This window comes from Hippoglossus hippoglossus, chromosome 3 (assembly GCF_009819705.1).
Source record: "Hippoglossus hippoglossus isolate fHipHip1 chromosome 3, fHipHip1.pri, whole genome shotgun sequence".
Classification (NCBI taxonomy): Eukaryota; Metazoa; Chordata; class Actinopteri; order Pleuronectiformes; family Pleuronectidae; genus Hippoglossus; species Hippoglossus hippoglossus.
The window spans coordinates 24941632-24964742 of NC_047153.1; the positions used below are offsets into that span (position 1 = coordinate 24941632).

The 23111-nt window shown below is 41.4% G+C and overlaps 1 protein-coding gene across 1 annotated transcript in view; it reads left to right on the forward strand.

The window, feature by feature from the left end:
• The window catches only part of LOC117753428 (A-kinase anchor protein 13), a 110773-nt gene that overhangs the window by 70729 nt on the left and 16933 nt on the right, over nt 1-23111 (forward strand). The window contains 19 exon segments of the mRNA XM_034571509.1: nt 1072-1249; nt 1904-2006; nt 5549-5591; nt 5795-5906; nt 9067-9226; nt 11892-11959; nt 12072-12138; nt 12453-12603; nt 12886-12998; nt 13268-13414; nt 13745-13998; nt 14444-14569; nt 15245-15362; nt 18732-18980; nt 19627-19703; nt 20935-21116; nt 22091-22118; nt 22168-22219; nt 22321-22509. Coding sequence (XP_034427400.1) covers nt 1072-1249; nt 1904-2006; nt 5549-5591; nt 5795-5906; nt 9067-9226; nt 11892-11959; nt 12072-12138; nt 12453-12603; nt 12886-12998; nt 13268-13414; nt 13745-13998; nt 14444-14569; nt 15245-15362; nt 18732-18980; nt 19627-19703; nt 20935-21116; nt 22091-22118; nt 22168-22219; nt 22321-22509 — 2417 coding nt within the window.

Below are 23111 nucleotides of genomic sequence, written 5' to 3' on the forward strand. Positions count from 1 at the left end.
TGTGTGTGTGTGTTTTTCTTACTTTGTCTTGCAAAGAGCACTTGACCTACTTTGAATTGGTCATATTTAAATGCTGCCTGATTTGCATTTGTCATTGTTGTGGGTGTATATACCCATGTGGATGTATGACTGCCCTAGTCAGTCAAGGAAGTTAATCAGCCAGTCTGTCATTCAAACAGTCAGTCACTTCCTGCAGCTGCTGGTTTTATTTATGTGTCAGTGCCGGGGACCTTCTGGCTCTGTAGGCTCGTATGTAATAATACTGGCAGCATGGAGACCTTAATATGACAAATATAGTCAACTGCATTCACAGCCCGGAGGTTCAGTGAGTGCTGCTCCATCGCTGGTCACTGATAATCACCAAGTCATGATTCTCTTGGTCCAGTTTAGGTTACTGATGTTTGAATGCGCTGGACTGATGATTTGCTGGATAATGGAGTGCCATACAGAGCCACGGGCTGCAGATAGCAGAGATTTACTGCTGCAGCTTTAACTATCACCGAATCTGTCCTGAAGCGAATAGAGCTGCAGCCGGAGCCGTTGCATAGCTCATCCTGAAATGTAGCTGTAGTTTACTTCTCCATAATCATTGTATTGGATTCTTCAAGGCCTCTTATTTCCAGTCATAGATCGATGTAATTGGGTTTGTAAATCACAGCTCTCTATGTTGATGCTGATGTAGGAAATCATTTGCACCTGCTTCAGTTATAAATCTGCTAGGGAGCCCGGTGATAACTCAGCTGGCTAAACACTACGCAGGACCAGCTGTGTGTGTGTGTGTGTGTGTGTGTGTGTGTGTGTGGTGTGTGTGTGTGTGTGTGTGTGTGTGTGTGGTTGTGAGTGGTGTGTGTGTGTGTGTGGTTTGTGTGTGTGAGTTGTGTGTTTGTGTGGGGGGTGTGGGTGTGTGTGTGTGGCTGTGTGTGTGTGGCTGTGTGCGTGTGAGTCCATCAACAGGTGCATGTGTGCATGTCTATTTTTGTTTGATGCAGTACAGTAGTTGCGTGTAACCAGTAAACCTTGACAAGAACAGTGTATATTGAGGTCACCTCTGCCTGTTGCTTGTCCACACAGCTACAGCTTGGAGGGGCTCAGTGGGGTGCAAGAAGAACTGAGGGGCCCCACCCCCCAGGGGCCCCGAATCCTGGAGCCATTAAGGATCCCCCGACAAGACAGCGACGACAGGGGCTCACTGGTTTCTCTGACAGAGGAGCAGGAGGAGCTGGGGGAGCATGAAAGACTACAAGAGGCGGTCAGCTAACAAGCACACGCACGCACGCACACACACATTATTGTACTTATATCTTAGTGAGGACACTCATAGTCATAATGCATTTGCCAGCCCCTTACCTTAGCAATCTTAACCCTCAAACGAAAAAAAAAGTGAGAACCGGCCAAATGTGCTCACTCAGTAAGGTCTATGCTCAAAATGCCCCCACAAATATATAAGTACAAGTACACACACACAAACACACAAACTCATTAGATTTGTCCTTTAGATGTCATATCTTCATACTGTCACACAGTCGGCCCAGAGGGATCCTCAAAAAACTTCCTCAGCCTAATTCACATGAGAGGAGAAACTGATGTTTAAAGCTTGCACATAAACAAGACTCATAAACAGTTTGGGGGAAATTTCTGACTTTTCAGTTCTGGGATTAGTACGATTTTAATAAACATTACTCTCCTCAGGGGGCTTCACTCCGCTCTCATTGAATTTAAAACAAATTGTCAACACAACGTCACAAACCATTTGTCTAGTTTCCCCTTTGAGTTCCTCGTTCCTGTTTCACATGAAGCGACTGGTGATGTTTTGTTCCATATCTGTCATATATGCATGGTTTACTGTCCTTTTCAGTCACTTTGTCATGTGACCTCACACTAAACTTTGTGTCTCTTCCTGCAGAAATCGAGGCGATATCGGCCTCTGCGAAATAGCTGTTCTGCCATGACCCTGCCCCTCACCAAGTCTGTATCCATGCTCGCCATCAGCCAGAGAGACATCGATGGTGAGTGACAAGCTGTGAGGCCATGATTACTGATCACGGCCAATACTTGTAACATTCCGCCGCATCAATAGATGCCTTTCTTTTATACTTTTAGATTTAATAAAGTGGTAAATAACTAAGCTAAACAATAAAAAAAAAAATTCAAAGAGAATTTCATATGGTCTTCTTACTGTTTTACTTTACCATATTAGATCGGTCATTTTAAAATGAAGAGAAATCATTGTTTTCTATCTAGATAAAAATGTTGTGAAATAAGTATGTAGGTAAAATCGAAAGGTTCCTGTTTATTCAATCAATTATTTACAAGCTTACTTGGTCTCGGCACCATTTAATTTGTCAGAAATTTAAGCTTTTCCCCATCCTGACAATTCTACCTCATATCCTCTACCATTCTTCACTGCTTCCATGAAGTTACTATTCTTTCGTAAGTGATCTGATCCTGTTCTGGTTCTTTCCTCCCTTGCTTCCTCCCGCTCAGCGGTGGGACGCCTGAGACATAAGAGGCGAATTTCCTTCTCTTTCAACCTTTCCCCAATCCTCAACAAATCTAAGTCTCATTTCATTTACGGGGATTCTTCATCTAGTGAGGATGAGGATAACTTAAGTGAGTACCGTAAACGCACAGTAGCTGCAGTAGGAAGTAGCTGTGGTGTCGGATTCCAAACAATAGTTGTGTCCAGATGTCCACCCTTTGTGCGGCAATAGTTCACTAGATAGATAGCTCCAGCGGTAATTCTCTCTTTTTCCCTTTCTGTGGTGGGCAGCACTGTCCCCCCCACAGCAAGAAGGTTCCCGGTTTGAATCCCAGCTTGACTGTGTGGAGGGTGCATGTTATCTCTGAGGGTACATCCATACTATTACATTTTCATTTGAAAATACATCAACTCTGCTACGGATAAGCCAGGTGTCTGCACTACTCCAGTCTTTTAGAGCTGCTAAAACAGAGAAGTTTGAAAACGCTGCTGGTCCCATTTTAATCACAGTCTGCATGGGTAGAAAGTGAGATGTTTGGAAAAGATGACATAGACATTCACAACCAATTGGTGATTGGGTCTTTTTGTCATGGCGTAGCTTTCACTCATTCCTCTTCTATGACATGATCCCCTTCTAAAAGGAAACAGCCGGCATTAGCCTTGGCTACACGTGTGGAACACAACATGGATAATCAATTACAAGCGTTGCTGACCCTGTTGTCTTTGCTAACAGCTGTTGTACAGTAGAACTCTGAATTTTACAATGATAGAACTGCGTACATGTGTAGGAGATTAGCTATTATTTGAGCAATCCGTGTACCCCGGCACACACTTGAGTGGTCACGTGACATCCTTTCTCAGGAATGTTAGAAGGGGATTCAAATTGATAAGGGGCCAAAATGATCGTGTGGACAGATGTCGTTTTAGTTTAAAATGCAGTTTTCAAACGTAATAGTATGGATGTCTGCGTGGGTTTTCTCCGGCCACTTCCTCCCACAATCCAAAGACATGGATTAGGGTTAGCTAGACTCTAAATTGTCCATATGTGTGAATGTAAATATGAGTGGGTGGTGTGAGTGGTTGTTTGTGTCTGTATGCTGTGATATGCTTGCGACCTGTCCAGAGTGTACTCCACCTCAATGTCAGCTGGGATTGGCTCTAGCTCCCCAACCACCCTCAAATACTTAGCATAGTAGATAATGGATGGATTGATGTTCACCCATGAGTGGAAGTATTGTGTTTATGCAGCCTCTCTGGAGGTGTCAAAAATATTTCTGTAACCACTCAGATTAGATGTAGACAAGGTCGGCTGAAGGAAATCTGCCACTCTGAAAAAAAATATCATAACATTCAATCACAAAATACAAATAATGGATTATGTTTAATATTCTTAGAGAGTATGCAGAAATATACAGCCTAAACTTTGCTGCGACCTTTCCATTTGAACACTTTTGTAGAGGGTGAGTGCTCTCTGTAGGATTTATGCCAGATTTGCACTTCGCCCCCAACACAACTCGATGCTGAAGGCAGATGGAGCCCAAAAGTTCAGATGCAGCAAACTTTTCACAAGGAAACCCCTAATTACTGCCCATATAATGCTGCTTGTGTGAATGTTCAATTAGTTTCTAGCAAAGCCACTGGTGTAGAAAACTACCTTTCACATAGGCAGCACGCTTTGTGTTAATAATTCCAGTTGACAACATTAAATAAGACCTTGGCATCTCTTGTCTCCCTACCTGGCCCTGTTTTTAGCTGACCTTTCACCAAGATTAGTCTTTGGATTTGTCTCTTTGCAAAAAATGAAACACAATCAGCAGAGAAAGAGGAAAGGAATGATCGTAAACAGTGCAGGTGAAATGAAGAAGCTCTTTCTTCCCTGCAGATAAATGTGAGCTTGTCACCTTTAGTCAAAGTCGCAGAGCCATTCCTTCCCTTTTCTTATCTGTGAGATATTTCCATTAGTGTTCTCTGTCTCCTTGACTATGTTGCTAGCAACACAGGAAGGCCAAAACTTTGCCCTCATTATGCGGTTTTGGGGGTTTGACTTTCTGATGCAGAGCAGGGCGAGCAATTCTTTGCATATTTCTGTGTAAGTCCGAATATTTGGAATAAATTATGATGTTTAGAAGGAGGCAGAGAAGTTCCTTCGAAAAGAAGCATACCCATGATCAGCTGAAGCCAACTGAGTCTCTGGTGATTTTTTTTTTGCTCATTTTCACTTGTTTTAATTATTACTATTATTGGTATTTTTATTTATCCATATATTTTATAATCAGAATGAACAGTGACAGTTCAGTGTTTTCCATTAATTATCTAGACTGTGGCGACCCTCCATATTCTGAATTGTCCCGCCCCAGTTTCATAATGAACAAAAGCGTTTGTTGCCGTACACTTGCTTGCACTCCGTTACCGATATGGATCAAATTCTTTGGGAAAAACGCTGCAGTTACTAGAGTTAGATAATCTGTAGGGGACTGTGGGTGGAGCTCGGGTAAAACAATGTAGCGGCAGCCAGCATGTCTTTGACAGAATGAGTATCATTTACTGTGGGAAAAAATGACTTTGTATTTTCAGAGTTCATAGGCATTGGTGTTTGGCAGCCAGAGACTTTTCTGAGCCAGCGTCTAGCAGCCATTAATGGCACTGGATCTAAAGGCAGAACTGGCTTCAGCTTTTGGCCTTTATTTTTCGTGCCACCCTCGTCGGTGCCAGAGCCATTTTGTTGTCAGCTTCCACACAGGCTGGCCGAGGGTACCTAAAGGTGAAGTGCATTGCTCAAGGGCATTATTGTGTTGCTCGTCCAGCTCTTGTAACCAGGACATGAACTGAGAGGCTTCTGGACTACAGACAGATTTTTTTAACTATTAGGTCTGTAAGGTCGTTCCGTCACTTCAGGGGAAACCAGGACAGCACAGTTGCAAGTGTGTTCAACCCCTAAACAGAGATTTTCACTGCCCAAAATAGACAGAGGAAGAACCATTTCCTTAGCAAATAAAAAAAACCTGTCCTGTTTATACCACCTCCTGAATCTTTGTTCTACTGCTTACATCCTTTCCTGTTTCTTTCCAGGTATGAGGTCGTTTTCCAGCACCTCTGGGTCACTAGCATACAGGTCAGTCCTGCAAATACACATCACCAGAAAACAGTTCTTTAGTTTTTTACTGTAGCTATGATGATTATAGTTCTATAAAGAGTCTGTGTGGGAAAAATTCCATTCCAAAAAACAACCATTTTCAGAATGAGAGAACAGGTATGTGATGTAAAGTGCTGCTGTTAAGGATATTGTGCATGTGTGTGTGTGCGTGTCTGTTTCAGTATATCAGAGGAAGAGCCTGGGCCTCTGCGGAGTGACACTGACGGAAAGAGTGTGACGAAAGTCAGCCGGACTTTCAGCTACCTCAAGAACAAGATGTACAAAAAGACCAGGGTGAGAGAACGTGGAGTTTTATTTAGTTCTCCTTAATAAAACTGCAGCAGGACTTTGAATGTAGACTATATTTACTCTGTATTTATAACTCTATAGCCTCTTTAATGCACTGTTCCTCAGAGCTGAGTCTCCGTGTCTGCACTTTGTTTGGTCAAACTTCTGTGTCCTTTCATGGCCTTCTCCTCCTTAAACATTTATTTGTTCAAGCAAGGATGACTGAACAACTGGCTGCCTCTCAGCCTCACACTGCTCCACATTCGTATGTGTGCACACATTCACATTGGAAGCTGTCCTGTGCATCTTCCTCTGCTGGTCTCTGAGCAGCTCCTGTTGGGTCACCGGGGGTTATATGTCTTGCTTTAGGGCAAGTCTGTGTTTCTTGTAATGTCCCGACATTCACATTTCCCCAGTGGGTTTGTTTTTGAGACCACAACATTTTTCACATCACAGACCTCATCTCAGGTGGAAGATGTGGTCGCAGTCATCTTTCTTTTACATACAGAACAAAAGCATGTAAGGGGATTTACCTAAATGTAATTTCCCTATGAGATCCTGAACCCGTATACCTTTAAATTGCACTGATAAAAGGATATCTGCAGGTCATCACAAATCTTAAAAACAGTTGAATTCAGTTTCCTCAAAAAAGGCCTTGGGGTTAGTAAAAGTCTTAAATTGAATTTACAAAAGTAAACAATATTTCCTCTTTTCCGCAACAGGCAGTAATGTTAGTTATAAAATGTTTTTGTATCGAGCTGCAGGCTGTCAGGAGACATTACATGGCTGTAAGCTAAAAGTGGGAGTGTTGTGACAGTACATTGTGTGCAGAGAAGGCTGCGCAGTCTTTCGGCGTATCCGTCATCCCTATTAGACCTTTAGCAGCAACTGCTACTGCTGAATGAATTTGTCATTTTTAATTGTTTAATCCATCTTTCTATGTCCTGACAATAAATAATTCAAGGCCATATTGCCCTACTGATTTCCATATTATCTGGTCGGTATGATTGTGAATCTAGTATCAAACAGCTTGTTTCGTGGTATTAAAAAGTCTTAAAGTCTTGAATTTACAGTTTTGAACCATGTAATTGGGGATATAAATAGTGGGGTGAAATGTCTGTGTGCTTTCTGAAAATGTGTCTGCCCTTGCAAAGAGACACAGAGGTGAACAGGAAGTAAAACAGGAAGATGAAGTTGCTTGTGGTTTTCTAATGTCTTCACTAACCTTGGTCGCTGCTTTGCTTTTAAAGAAACGGTTATGACGGAACACGCTTACAGCTGCTCGCTTCCCGTCAAAGCTCAAAATTATTTTATACGTGATTTAGAATCCAAGACAATTACAAAACGTTGATGTCCTTATTGGGGTTGTTGAATTTCATCCATAATTGACTAATGTATTTAGTGACAGTTAAAGTGGCCCCTCAGCACCCATCTCTCTCTTACTATTTTATTTATTGAATTAATGTGAATAAGAAGGACAGAATTAAAAACATCTAAATCATTTTTTACATCTGTTCTGTTTTGGAATACACTACCGAGATACAGTTTCAGCACAAATCAAAAGTGTGAATGTTCTGGGGGAACTAGTTTGTGCTGTGTTGTCATAGTGTCTAGTTGTGTGATTACTGGACCGAAGGGTCATTGCAGAAATAGCACCTCCCGTAGCCATGCAGTCATTTCCTCATTTCAGTGTTCCTGATGTAGTCTCTGTGCTGGTTGTAGCTTCAGCCATTCGACCACATCCAGGGATGTTATACAGGAGATTCACAGGGAGCCATAGCTTGTCGCTGAGATGGAAAAGTTGGTTGGAGGTAGGCTAACAGAACAGAAAGCTCTGCTTTCCCAGTCAGATTACGGAGAGAGAGACTGTCACAATATCATGTGTTAAAAGTGACCGGTGTTCCTTTCGTGGCTGAAGTGTTATTCCGCTGAAGTCATTGCCTGTTACGTTATATTTCACGAGGACATCTTTTTGTTTAAATCGCTGGTTTAGATGTCACAAGTGATTCATTCTTCCATTGTGTTCGCTTGTAGCCAAAGGGAATGTGCTGAGAATCGTCCTTTGCTTCCTGTGTTTTACTAATAAGTGGAACTGTTTTTGTTTTGCTTTTGTTTTTTTCTAGCTACTGTGAAAAATACTTTATTAAGTTTCAAGTTCATTCATAGATGTTTTTTCAGTGTGTTTCACCACTGGTTAAACAGCTGTTGCTGCAGAAACTGAGAACAAATGACACATAAGTGTTGTAATGGCTATAAACACGTAGGCTTGCTGTCATCCAGTCTGTCTTATGGCATCCCGACTCGTCTGAACCAAACCAGCTCCAGTGTGTCAGAGCTTTGTGGTGCCCTCAAACCAAGAGGCCCAGGGCTGGTCATTAAAAGGAGCTGGAAACTCCATTTTCCCATTTCCTTTGGGTTTGGGTGGAGGCTCTGTGATGTAAATCCAAGAGAACAAGAGCTCTGTTCTTCTCGGCATCACTTCATGGGATTGTGATTCAGCTCAGTGTACAGATATGACCAACAGCCGAGGATGACCTTGTCCAACGATGCCAAGGCAGCAGAAAGACTGCCCTGTTGTAGAAAAGGTCAAAGGTTTGATTCCCAGACAGCGTGTCTCCGACAGTAGTCATGCATCCGGCAGGAGCCTCTCATACAATGGTTTGAATATAAGCTGAGAAAAACATGTAATTTGGTTATTAATATGGTGATATGTTTACTGTTTGTGCTGTTTACCAACGTCTCCAACGTTATAAACATCTACAAGTTATCCTGTAAAATGTATCAAATATGTCAGTGTTAGAGAGAAAATCCCAGACAAACATGGAAAAATGTCCTGAAACAAAACATGCAACATTTAAAACAGTCTCTTAATGAGACAGTTTGTTGTCAGCATAAATAATGCATCACTTAATACGCAGAGCCCCCCTGCTGTGTAGTACATCAAAGTAATAATGTTGCTCTGCTGGATTCAGATTGGAATTTAACATAAGCAACTAGTCCAATGCTGAGACATTTTCTTGATGCCTAGTAAATTAGTCTAATCTTAATTACAGTGTTATTTTTATCTAAACTTCTAATTGGCTGGAGAAAAAAAAGTTTAAGTAATTATTGAGGTAAAGTTCATCGTGGGTACGTGTTCTTAACCGGGATGATTCTGTGTTTGCAGGAGAAGGAGCGAGATAAGAGGGAGAAAGACAAAGAAGGCAAAGAGAAGGACAAGAAGACAGTGAACGGTCACCTGTTCACTGCAGTCGGCTCGGGCCACGCGGCCCAGTGTTCCCAGTGCAGCAAAGCTATCACCAGCAAAGAGGCGTTCCATTGCACACGTAAGAACCTTTGTTTGGTTTTGTTTTTTGTATTCTCCTTTGTTGTTAACTCCTGTTGTTTCATGTCTGTTTAAAACCCATTAAATCCTGTGATCCTTTATTCATAGTATTCACTTCATCACAAATTAATTTCTAATCTGAAAACAAATTTAAATTCTCTGCACTGTTAGAAACACAATGAGGAGAAACAGAAGAAGACAGTGGAGAAGAAAACCTCCTCAGTGAACTTACTGCACTGTACATCATTAGGCATGAATAATGCTGCAGGGGAGGTCATATCAACTCACTGTGGAGGCTCAGTCAGTACATTTGGACCATGCACTTATTGCTTATTGCTCACCTATTTATATTTGTATATAGCCTACCAGTCAAAAGTTAAACTTACAGATAAATGAAATGATTCTTTTGTTTGCTAGTTAATCATCTACTTACAAATTCCACAAACTCTCTGTCTGTCTGTGGCTCACATTTCTCGTGAACCGTTCATCTTATCGGTTTCACACTTAACATGTGTATTTTTAATGGCCCCAAAAAATTTGGGATCTATTTAGTGAGATTTGGACATGGAATATATGCTAAATATTAATAAACCTTGAACAGGCAAACAGGGGCGGCTGGGAGTCATCAACACAAGTCATGAGCTGCTTTTAGATATGCACAGGACTCTATACTTCCTCTGTATTTTCTCCGCATGAGGTGAATGTGTGAACGCAAATGTCCAAGTGAGACGTTCCGCAGTTTCTGCGGACTTTATCCCCCTGACCTCATAGAATAATGTCTGTAGAAATATAGGAGAAGTCGATGTGAGAACATAGCAGGGGATCCCCTGCTGGATTCAACTGGATTTGATGCTGTTGTGGAAGCGTCTGTGCATATCCGATTCTCCGGATTTTACCCATACGTCATGTCTGAAAACGGCTATATTGTCGATCATGACAACAGCGAGTCCACGATAACAACTACTGATTCTCCAGTTTAGGGTTCAGTGTACTGAGTCGAGCATCACTCAACTTTGAATGAACAGATGAACAGTTTTTTGTGCAGCAGTCAAGTTTCTGTGGACTGATTCCCGCAGCAGGTCTTAACTTGCGGCTCGGTTACTGCAGGTCACTTTTACAGTTTCAGAAAGAAAGCTGTAACCAGCATCACCGCAGGCCAAGTAAACAGCCCATTCCATACAGGAAGGTTTAGAACAGGCACTGCTCTAGAAATTGAAAATCTAAATTGCCTGTTAGAAAACACTTATTATGCACATTCATTTATATTAAAAGAGTACCTCTCAATACACATTGTATGGCTTGTATACTAACTACTGTCTTTAAACAGCTCATTCTAGTCTGCATCACCCCCATGATCAGTATGAAGTAGTGAAAGTCCCTAAAGGCACACTTCTAATGTCCCAGTCAGGCTTTCGTAACAGACAGAAAAACATCTCTTGCATTGTTCTCCACTGGTGCAGGAGCAGCAGCAGCAGCTCTGAAGAGGATGTAGTTTATTGCACAAGATTTTGGCGCAACCCCAGAGACAGCCTGAAAAGGAGAAACTAGTTCTGCAGTAGACAGCAGCAACACAGCGACCCTCTCGGCGGTCCCAATCTGCATCTGATACTTCAGACAGATACAGCTCTCGTTGTGTTCAGGCGTTCTGACTCGGATTGTTGGAGCCACAGACATGTCGGAGGGTGTTTTCTGGAGGCTTGTGCTTGCAGATGTCTGGCTGGTGTCCATTCAGCAGACAAGTACAGTGATCCTTTGTCTCAGATTAGCTGGAATTAGTTGGACATGTGCAACACACAGGAAAATGCCGCAAGAAAGACCATTTAAGACAAAACACTGCAGGAATATGTATATATAGGAAGATATGTAGATACAATACATAATTTACTAGGTAGATACTTTTATCCAAATCTTTATTTTTTTTTTTCACTGTAACATGAGGTCATAGTTTCAAGTTATGGGGGAAGTGAAAATGGAAATTTTGACCCTGCCAGTATCACTGCCTTTTTATACTTTTCTCACCCTCACCCTCACTGTGAGCTGTGATGATGTAATCCCAAGAGCGGAAATGCACTATACATTTTAACATGACTATGTATTTAGTGAGTTTGTGGGTTTTACTTGTGCAACGTGTGTGTTTAAAAAAACGTCTCTCTCTTTACAGAAAGCAGAGATAGTCTCTTGCTTTCACTTCCTGATCTGGTGCTTCGGTTGTTCAGTTGTATGAACAATCAACAGTTTTCTGCTTTTACAGCCCCAGTCTAAAAGCAGTAACTTCTAATGGAAAACAGACGACTAAACGGGATCAGATTACAGAGCAGATCTTATTTTAGTGCTCTTGCATGATGACCCTTGTTCCAAAATGGTGATTTGGGAATGTTTACATAATTGAAACGTTCCCATGCAATTCAGTTTTTATGCTCATGTGTCATTCCACAGCCTCATCTCATTTTTTCCCCCCCTTCGTCCATGCAAAGTATTACCTCTCGATTGCATCACACGCGCTGCTCCAGTCTGGCTTTCATTAGTGGGCTGGTGGAGTTTCCTGGCCGCCTATGAAACCCAGTCAGAATTTCTAGCCCCCACCTTTCCACAAAACCCTCAGCCCCCCCCACCCCGGCAGCCGGCTGGCTTGTATTCACCATGCGTTCTGTTGCTTTTCTTTCCAGACTGTAATGCTTCCGTCCACAAGGGCTGCAGGGACAGCCTGCCTGTTTGTGCCAAGGTGAAGATGAAGGTAAATGTCCCCTCACACTTACTCCACCACCGACTCTATAGTGTTCTGTTGTCTTGCCGCCAATGTTGATTTGAGCTCATCATTTTTGCTTTTATGCTGTTTCTCTGGCCAGTTGCCCAAGCCGCAGTTTTCTGTCCCAGATTCAAGCTCCTTTTCTACAGTCACCATGAGGAACAAATGTGAGTGTCAACGCAAAGTAGGATTCCATATGTAGTCATCATGTTCTGTAACCATTCACAGAGTAATTGTCATTTTTTAACAGTCATTTGAGCCAAATTTAGCAAAAAGTATAGTTTCTGTACATAAAACTCAATTAGCTAAACAAAATTCTTATTAAAAGTTGTTATATTGGAGATGCATGATTGAACTCTGTTGTGAAATTCAACTGTAGCAAATACACAATAAACAGGCAGTATAAGGGCTCCCTCAAGGATCCTTTAAGGATGACTGGAGGTTTGTTGCTAACTGCACTGTGTGTCTGTCTCTGGTCCAGCTGGCGGGCCAAGGGAGCGCCCCTGGTCGGCCATCTTGTCCCCTGAAGATCACTCGTCTCTGATTATCCCATCGTCTCGGAGAACCACCAGCATCATGAATTTCCACAGCAACAACCTGTCCAAGAGTTTGTCCATAAGCAACATCGCTGGGTGAGCTGGCATATGTGTGTCTTTGTGTGTCTATATATATTTAAGTGCATCTAAATAAAGTGGGATGAGGAGACTCTGAGGTTCCTATTTCCAATTAAATGAAATGAAGTTCAAGTTCAATTGCTTCAGCTTTTGGTGTTAGTTTGCTTTATTTTTATTTGACCACTGCATCCACAGTGTGCCATGTTTTTTACGCATCTTAATGTGTCTCTGTGGTCATGACTGGTTATGAAACAACACTGTTAATTAAAAACATTTTGTCATTATTATTTCCCCACTCAGTCCGGTGTTTGATGAGATGCCCATTAAAGGTCTGCGGTATCTCTCTCAGTCCACTGACTCCCTCAACAGAACCAACCAGGTCACAGAGTCCATGGAATCACTCACTGATGAAGGTCAGTACACACACACACACATGTGCACCCTCAATCAGAAAGAGTCAACTTTTTTATTTTTTTATCAGTGTAATTCAGTGTCAGAATAATTGGGGGGAAAACTGTAACCTAACATTTTAGGCTTTTAACGGCGCTTGCAAAAAGTTTAAGTGAAAGGTAATGTAAAATGAATGTGTCAGAAGCTGTTTAATGCATTTGATATGATCCACTAAATACAAAATGAGCTTTATATTACAACAGTCTAAGTGCAATGTGTGTTGTTGGCTTAGGGACGGAGATGATGGATGGGCAGCTATTGGGGGAGTTTGAGGCCGAGGCAAAGGAGCTAGAAGCTGATTCGTGGAGTTTGGGCGTGGACCATCAGTACATGCAGCTGCTGGACAAAGAGCTGGTGAAGAGACAAGATGTCATCTACGGTACAGTTCACTACACAACACTGATGAAACAAAACGTGGAAAAAAGGAACATTTGATAAGGTTATACAGTAAAGTTGCCCACATGTTTCTATATCAAGCTTAGCTTTCAATTAAATAATTGTGGCAAATACATTTGATTGAAATGATTCTGAGTGACTCATTCCTGGCGAAATAAAACAAGCAGTAACATCTTGTCACGGATATAATTAAACTCTTTATAGTTTTCTGACAAAGAAAGAGGCAGATACATACTGCACATCTGTGGAAGCATTTAAAACTGCATTTTATGTCATTGTGTGACTAAGTCTCATATCCTGGTATGTTCTCCAGAGCTGATGCAGACGGAGATGCATCACATCCGGACGTTGCGCATTATGTCAGAAGTGTACAGTAAAGGCCTTCAGAAGGAGGCGCAGCTGGAGCTCCAGACAGTGGAGAAGCTGTTCCCTGCTCTAGACGAGCTCCTGGAGCTCCACACGCAGCACCTCCTGCGCCTCCTGGAGAAGAGAGAGTGTCAGCTAGAAGGTGGAAGCTTGGATGGAGGATTCATCATCAACAGGATAGGAGACATCCTGGTCAGCCAGGTCAGAGAAGGGATGGAGTGGGTGGATCGGGATCTTGTGTGTGTGTGTGTGTGGTGTGTGTGTGTGTGTGTGTGTGTGTGTGTGTGTGTGTGTGTGTACGTGTGTACGTGTACGTGTGTGTGTACGTGCGTGCGTGTGCGTGCATGTGCAACTGTGTTTGTATTACCCTCTTGGGACCTTTCCAGTTTAGTAGTATACCAAGTTCTCGTAGTCCTTACGATTGCTTCATATATGTCTGTGTTTTTTATAAAAAATTCTTTAGGTATTCAATTTCGCAAAAACTTTCTTTATATTTCTCCTAGTATATTGTTAAAGTTTTTAAAACAAAACAATTCAGTTCAAATCAGATAATGTGAGCCCTAATCCACAGAGTTTCAGCTTTCTACCTTAGCGTTTACTTGTGGTGTTAATGTTGCATATTAAAGTTTCTCATTTTCTGCTCTAGTTCTCTGGCTCCAGCGGGGATAGTATGAGGAGGATTTACGGAAGATTCTGCAGTCGCCACAACGAAGCAGTCAACTTGTACAAGGACCTGCTGACCAAAGACAAACGCTTCAAAGCCTTCATTAAAGTAAGGCCTCCATCTCAGACCTTGATGTGTTTATCATACATTTATTGTATAGTAGTGTTACCATTTGGAGTAGAAGACAGGAATGTCTGCACACTAGTTGATGCTCAGATAAACTTATTCATTTTATCCACCGAAACGTTACCTACCTGGGAGGTAAAATAAATAAGGTTATGGGAGCATCAACTGGTGTATGGACATTCTGGTCTCTAGATATTCTGTCCAGCATGTATAGTTTATCACATTTTATTTTGCATGCTTTTGTATACTTACTGTCTGGAGAAGTGTCATCTCATGCATGCATTGTTCTGCTTTTGAGTGACAGGTCTAACATCTGTTATCTAAAATATGTTTTAATGCTAACCCTCCTATCTCTGTCTTACTTTTTATAATTTGTTTGCATACACAGTACATTTCATTCAATCCATGTTTGTAATATAAACACTTGTATAAACATTTGTATAAAAGCCATATTTCCCGATTATAGAGGCCTAAGTTTTTCCAGCCTTGTGTCATTGCCACATCCATAATCACAGTAATCACCTTCTTAATATTTGATTATATTTCTACAGAAAATGTTTTTATGTTTTCTCATTGGTTATTTGAAACCTTGTCTCATTTTGAGCCACCTGTTGTGTGGGCATGATTTGCTAAGGCACCTTTTGTTGGTTCTTCCAGAAAAAGATGAGCAGCAGCATCGTGCGGAGGCTTGGTATCCCAGAATGCATCCTGCTTGTGACCCAGAGGATAACAAAGTACCCGGTGTTGATTCAGAGAATGCTACAGCACACTAGAGGTGAGCTCCACAACAGTGTTGTCTCAGTGTTCACCCATGATTTTACTGTGTGCACATGAAGGATGAAGTTGGCTTAAAGGTTCAGTGTGTAGGATTTAGTGACATCTAGAGGTGAAGCTGCATGTTGCAGCTGAACACCCCTCACCTCACCCTCCCCTTCCAAACATGAAAGAGAACCTGTGGCAGCCTTCAGTTGTCATAACAACTCAAAAGATGTTACTCAGGGTTGGATGGACCCAATAGTTTTCTTTTTTGACTTTTTCAAGATGTAAGAGGATAAAAATTCATCCTGATGAATTGACTCCATTTGATCTCCTGCTAATTTTCGACCCAAATAGAATAATAAAACACATTAGACTCAGTGTGCAGTTTTCTGTGCCTTTCTGTGTACGATTCGTATTTGATGGCGGATGTACAGACTTGGTGTGCAAAGACACAGGTACAGTCAGTGCAGAACTTGATGCAATACCTGCTTGTCACAAACCTATAGTTTGACTTACCCAATTTATTAAGGTAGAGAAATAGGAAGAAAAGTAGATGAGTGAAAAGTACTGTATGGCACTCTTTCCACTTGAATGCAGAATAAATGAGGTCATAGATTTAAAGGCAGTAAAGTATCATATTCTGTCATATTCTTTAAGAGAGTTTCTGGTCTTTAAATTGAAACCCTCTGCTTGTGAGCTGCATTAATTATGCTCTCATCTAAAGGATTTTTCCATAAACCAGTGACAGAGAATAAGACAGAATAAGTCCAATTAATGCATTAGGATCTAGAAAATGTTGCAGCTTTATAGATCATTAGAGTAACACGTTGATTTGCAGATCAAAGCACATCTAAACACTTAAGAAGGTGTTTGAGCCGTTAAAGTCGTAATGCTGCGATGCAACTCCGAAGTGTCACTTGTTTTAGGAAACAAATATTTCACACCATATTTATATCTGATTTAAAGCAGCTCTCGTCAGTTGGCCTCCCACTGTGTACATTCTCTCTAATCCTTCCCCAAAGCCTGTTTATAGTTCCATGTGGGATGAGGGAGCTCTGACTTAATCCCTAAGGTGCTTCAAGAAGAATCTCTCTTGCCAACTCTAATATATTCTATACTCTATATTCTATTTTTTCTATAAAACACGGTACAGTTGGTGCTGTAGAGGACTGAAGTACAGCAGCCTCAAGGGGAAAATATTTTTCTTTGGGAGGAAATGTTACATGTAGAGTCCAAAACTCAAACATAGATGGTAAGTATAAGTAAAGACATAATGACTCTGCAGCTGATTTGTTCATGAAACAAGTAAATACTTTTACATAGGACTGGGCGATAAAATTATATCAACAATTTGATATATATATATATATATATATATATATTTTCATTTATAGCATTGCAACAAAAGTCCAATATAAATCGATATATTGCTTATTCATTGTACACAGTGAGGAGATAAAATACATAATTGATCTACCACCAAAAAAGAAAAGTTTAAAACCCCAAATCTTTACTCAGTCTGTAAAATTGAACAGAAATAATAATGCAACATTTATCGTGACACAGGAAGTGATACCTAACGAGAACTGACATGTACAGAAATTTAAACTACACTGACAAAACATTTAAATTATTAATTTCACCTATTACACTTGTTTATTATTCACTTATTTATCTTCTCTTTAGCTTGTCAGAAAAAGCAGCCAGAGCCAAGTTAGCTTAGCTTCGCACTAGGGCTGCATGATCAATTATTAAAATCTCAATCTTGATTCACACCTATATCATCAATCAAATTCAATCAATTTTTTATATTCATTGTTATTCGTATAGCCCATATTCACAAGTTACAATTTGTCTCATAGGGCAAAACAAGGTGTGACATCCTCTGTCCCTCAACAAGAGTAAGAAAAAACTACCCAAACAAACCCTATTAACAGGGGAAAAAACCTAGAAACCTCAGAGAGAGCCACAGGTGAGGGCTCCCTCTCCCAGGAGGGACAGAAGTGCAACAGATGCTGTGTGTATATGCAACCCAATTTCTTACTGACCATAAGTCGTTTGTGCTGAGCTAAGTTAACAACCTGCTGGTGGTATTGCACTTAAACTGCACAGAAAAAGCAAATAAATATATATTTAACAAAATGTTGGTTTACATTCTGGATTCTGGAAACCATACGTTCTCTATCATCCCCTTACTTCAGGCACTGGGTCCCCATTTAGCCATTCATCTCCATAATAAAATATGCAGCACTTGAAATTTTTCGGGGGGGAGACTGTTAGGAGAAAAGCCAGTAGAGAAGTGGCCACACTCTGACGGACAAGTTCAGTTCAGCACAGCTCTGTCATACTGATCAGCAACAGAAACAATAGGTCAGGTCAGGACTTTCCAAAATAAATCAAATAAAATGTTCTGTTAATCTAGTGTGCCATGTTACTCTCAGACCATATCCCACCTCAAAATATCCATATTGCATAAACTGCTTTTAGTAATATAGGTAATCATCAGCTTGCATTGTTAAATGCATTATACTCTACATCTTAAATTCCCATTAATTGTATGTTGAAAGGAGCTTTTCAGGAAAGTGGGAAGTCAGTGTTGAACACTTGGAGGAGATGTTTTCAGAATATTTATATTATATTTAAGCAGAAGAGCAGAAACTGTTGAGTCAGAGAGACCGCCGGCAGCGTTGCATACAAATGATTTGGACTGACATTTAAGATAACTGTGTATATTTTTGAGATGCAATAATCTTAACGTTAACGGAAACTTCACAGCGAACTCTTGCCCCTTTGTCAAGGAGGAGGAATGTGGGCGAGCCAAACAAATATTCAGAAATCTGGTGACCTCAAGTGCAACGTTGGCACAGCTCAATCTCCACTGAGTTTTATTTTGGTTTGTGCTGCAAAATATACAGGTGTGAGAAACAGATCAGAATGAAAAAGGCAAAAGTCACATGGAAGAAGGTTAGACGACTTAATACAGATGTGTGTGTCTAACTCCATCATCTGAAACCAGAAAATGTTTTCATCTCTCTCTGTGAGCGAGTTGAAAAGCAGACACAGTTAAATGCCAAATGGGTACCAAAGTTTCACTGCACCTTCTGCTGTGCATAAACTAGACCCATCTGGATCTAGTGTGTTAGTCTACAGACATTAAATTACAAAATGGATTTTACCAGCATTTCAGCCAGTGCTTGATTTGAACTTGTATAAAAATAAACCTTTAAAGTCTTAATTTTTCTCATAAAACAAGTGAATCAAATTGATGGTGAGCTTTGATTTTTATCCCATTGGTAATGAGGTATGGTGTTAAGTGTTTAACGGTATAGTTGTAATGTAACCTGAGGCTACACCGCTGCCACTCTAACTTCTCTCTTCAACACAGAGGGTGAGGAAGAGTACGAGGACCTGACGGATGCTGTGCGCATGGTGAAGGAGGTGATCGCAGCGGTGGACAGCAAGGTGAACGAGCACGAGAAAAGGCGGCGTCTGAAGGATTTCCATGGTCGCATGGACAGCAAATCCATCATGATGACGAAGAGCGGTCAGATCTTCGCGAGGGAGGATCTGCTGAGGAGGAGGCTGATCCACGACGGAGTTCTGCAGCTGAAGAACAGCCAGGGAAGGTTAAAGGGTGAGGATGCTTCAGTAGTTTTCAGACATCAACTCCGGAGAATGTCCCCACAATTGGGTCCGGGAATTTCTCCGGAGTTTATGTGTCACATATGAACAACGTAGCAGGGGATTCTCTGCTAAGACGCCTTCACAGCAGTGCAGAAATCTCTGGAGCGTTCAGGTGAGGGATGATGCAGTAGATAGAGGCTGGATCATGTAACGTATTAATCCTGCTGCAGAGATCCCATGTTTTTGTTAAAAGCACATTGACACCGACATCGGCGTGTATAACCAAAAGCAGTCTTGACATCTTCGTCTGTGTCTTTTACGAGTTTGGTATTCTTTTCCGTTTAGTTTTTTTCCTTTTTGCATCTCTCGCGTGTTAAAAGCGTCATCAACACACCCACTCACTTGCGGTGAATCCTGTGGAGGATTTCCCGCTGTTTTATCACATGGGCTCATGCAGACATTATCCAAAGTTTTTACAAGGGGGCTGGAGAAACTCTGGGGAAACGTCTGAGCCTCTCACTCGGACATTTGTCCCTCAGTGCATGTCTGTAAGCAGCTTTACTGTATGTCCGACTGACTCTTTGTCTTTGTAAGTAAGTAAAATATGGAAATATGTCATTTTATTGAAATCGATTTTTCTCCCAATGATTCTCCAGATGTTCACGCTCTACTCCTGTCAGACTTCTTTGTCTTCCTCCAAGAAAAAGACCAAAAATATGTCTTCGCCATGCTGGTAAGATCTGTCATCATATCTCTTTCGCGCTCTCTCTCTCTCTCTCTCTCTCTCTCTCTCTCTCTCTCTCTCTCTCTCTCTCTCTCTCCCCCCCCCCATCCTTCTCCTTCTCTCTCTCCTCCTTCCTTTATTTGTTGCTCTACCTCCCCTCAATATAAAGGTATTATGAGCACTGCCAGAGATGTTGTCATATTTTCCTATCCTACTTTCGTTGCTGTTCACATTAGCTGCCATTTGCTTGGTGCTCCTATCGTCTTTACACACACATGCACGCACACACATTCATGTGTCAGGCTGGATGAAAACAGAGGCAGGCCTGTGGCATAATAATCACATCCATCATTAAAAAAAGGCTCTGCCTGTTGACATTGAAAAAGAGGAAAACATGTGTTTTTAAATAGATGGCAGCCACGTGACCCTGAGTGAGTTTTGGGGAGGGGTCAGCTTCACTTCTGAGGTTTACCAACAGACGTCACAGCACCCAGACAGGAGATATGATATGTTTCTGTGAGTCTGTGGTCAATAATATGAAGCTTCAGGAGTCTGAATAAGCCAAATCAGAGGCATCATCCAAGGTTGTGGCTTTTTTAGTGTGAATTCCATCTTGCCACAGACAGTTTCTTTGCTGAGCTGAAGTGGAAAGATAGTCTCACAAAAAGAGTTTTGTACTGAAAAAGGCTCTAACTTGAACTTCGAACTTTAAGACTACATCTCTGCACAGATATTTATTTCTTTAAACCTCAGACGAGAGATATCAGGGAAAATGTGGGGATGTGGTTACGTTTTCCGAGTATTACAGAACAGACATGAAACAGCGGTTTGTGGTGTTACTGCACTAAAACGTGCTTCAGATGACAGATGCTATAAGACAGCTGAATCTAATGTTGATGATAACCAGAACCTTATTCTGTCTTCTTTACCCTTTATTCTACATCTTTTTCATTCTATAAATCCTCCTTTTTTCTGACTGACCTTCCTTCTGTCTGTCTGTCTGTCTGTCTTTTTGTCTTCACTGCACTTGTTTCTGTCTTGCTATCCTTTTTCTCCTCCACTAATTATCACTTTCCTCCTCTCCCCCTTCTCTTCTCTCCCAACCCCTCATCCCGCCTTCACCATCCTCTCCCCTCCGTCGCCATTTGTCTTCCCTCCCCCTTTCTTCCTTGACCCTCCCACTGTCATCTTTTCTTGTTCCAATCCCTCCCCATCCTTCTCCACCTTCCTCTCCCTGCAGGACCAGCGCTCCACGGTCATCTCCCTCCAGAAGCTGATCATCAGGGAGGTCGCTAACGAAGAGCGCGGCCTGTTCCTCATCACGACGGGCATCGAGAAGCCTGAGATGATGGAGGTCCTGGCCAGCTCGAAAGAAGAACGCAACACCTGGATGCAGCTGATCCAGGACGCCATGCAGTCCATGTAAGTAGAGTATATTTAGAGTGTATTATATGAAAACATCTTCAGGTTAAATATGCACATACTTGAATGTTTTATGTATTGAGTATTTTTTTATCTAAATTTTATAATCCAAATGTAGACACTGACCTGACCCACCCCATTCACTCTAACCCATAATCACGATTGCGAAACAAATTTCATAGTGCTTTACATTTATGTTTGGCCTTTTAGAGTTCACCAGCAGTACATTTGTGGTGTAACCCAGGAGTTAGACCGGGCCCGGGTCTCTAGATAGTAATATACGGTAAGCTGCAGGAGAGCACTGTGCTGTCAGGAGGATTAGCACTACTCTACCTGGGGATGGGGTGTACTCAGGGACAGTCTAATGCTGGATTGGCTTCAAGGGCAGCTCTCTATAAGCAGAGGATTATTCCACTACAGCCAGCGGGAAGGAGAGAGATTTAATACTCTGTCCCTCTCGCTCCCTGTCTGACTTCCATCAAAATATAAAACTGAGATCAGGCTATTGGCAGGAATGAGAGATTAAAAAAAAAAGTTTTCCACCGATAGACGGACGGGCTTTTCCACCAAACACATAATATCTATCACATTTTTGGAACTCTCAGGTTTTTCTAATGTGTTGTCCTGTGATATCAATGATGGACATAATGATTGGTCATAGATTGGCCTCAAGCTAGTAATTATATAATTAGACTTGCTTAGTCTCTAAAATTTGAAAAATGCATTTTTGCCTTACAAACTTTAATTAATTATCAAATACCTGAGACATTGATATTTATGATACTATGAATACGATTGACTTATTTGTTTATTTGTATTTATAGCCTAACTGATATCAGCAATTGTTATAGATGTTTTAATAGCTAGGTATAGATAAAGACTTTTAGATGTTTGCAGACCTCGTTTCAGTGTTGTTTAAGGATCTAATATTATATAATACTAACATAACATGTTTTATTTTCTCGGTTTGACAGGGACAGAGATGAGGATGAAGGGATTCCAGTGAGACAGAAAGAGAGAAACAAGACTAAAGCCAAGGAGATGGAGAGAGACGACAGAAGATGACAAGAGACAACTAGAGACTAAAGCCAAGGAGATGAGAGGTGAGAGAATGAAAACTGGGATGAATTTGCCTCCTAATGTCACAAAACATTTTTCTCACCATCCTCCTCTCTTTTCCTGCCCACCTGTCTCTGCTGGTTAGATCTGCTGAGGCAGAAAGACACAGAGATCATGTCCCTGTTGGAAGAGAAGGTGCGGCTCTTCAGGGGCATGTGGGAGGGATTGACTCCAGCCACAGACGCTTGCCAGCAGGTCAAGCTTTTCTTCAGATCAGCCTGCAGCCTGGAGCCCCCCAGGGGGGCGTCTATCATGAAGGATGCCCTGCAGGAAGGTAAGAGAGAAAGAGAGTTTTTATCATATACCTGTATGGGCTCTAGATGCATTGTTCTTCTAGTGTTCTCAGCACTGAGGTAGAATGAACCCCAATGAATAGAGAAAACAGTGGCAGTGCTTTATCTCAATTTCCCATATATTTTATGGTAAATAGTAATGGTAATAATGATTAATAAAAATCATCAATGAATGAAAACACAATAAGTGGCAATGATCAAAAAACATGCATATCATGTTAGTGTGTTCATATATGACTGGATATTACTCCAAGATAGAGTGCAATTTGGATCGTAAGTCACGGGCAAAATCAGCAAACCTTTTTTGAATGCCAGCAGCCATCTGTCCCTTTCACCTCACATGGTCTTCCCTCAAGGCTTTAAAGGGTTGTCTGGGAGCTATCAAATATCATTCATTAACATTGATAGGTAAATTAACAGTAACTTAGCAACAAACATAACACCACTCTGTAGTTTTTCAAGCAAATTCGCTTCCCTTAACATTTCTGCCGAAAGGTCGCAATGCAATTGTGAAACATTTCCTCTACTATTTGTTTTTGGGTCTGCATGAAAGTTCCATCTGGACCAACCTGTAGAGGGCCAG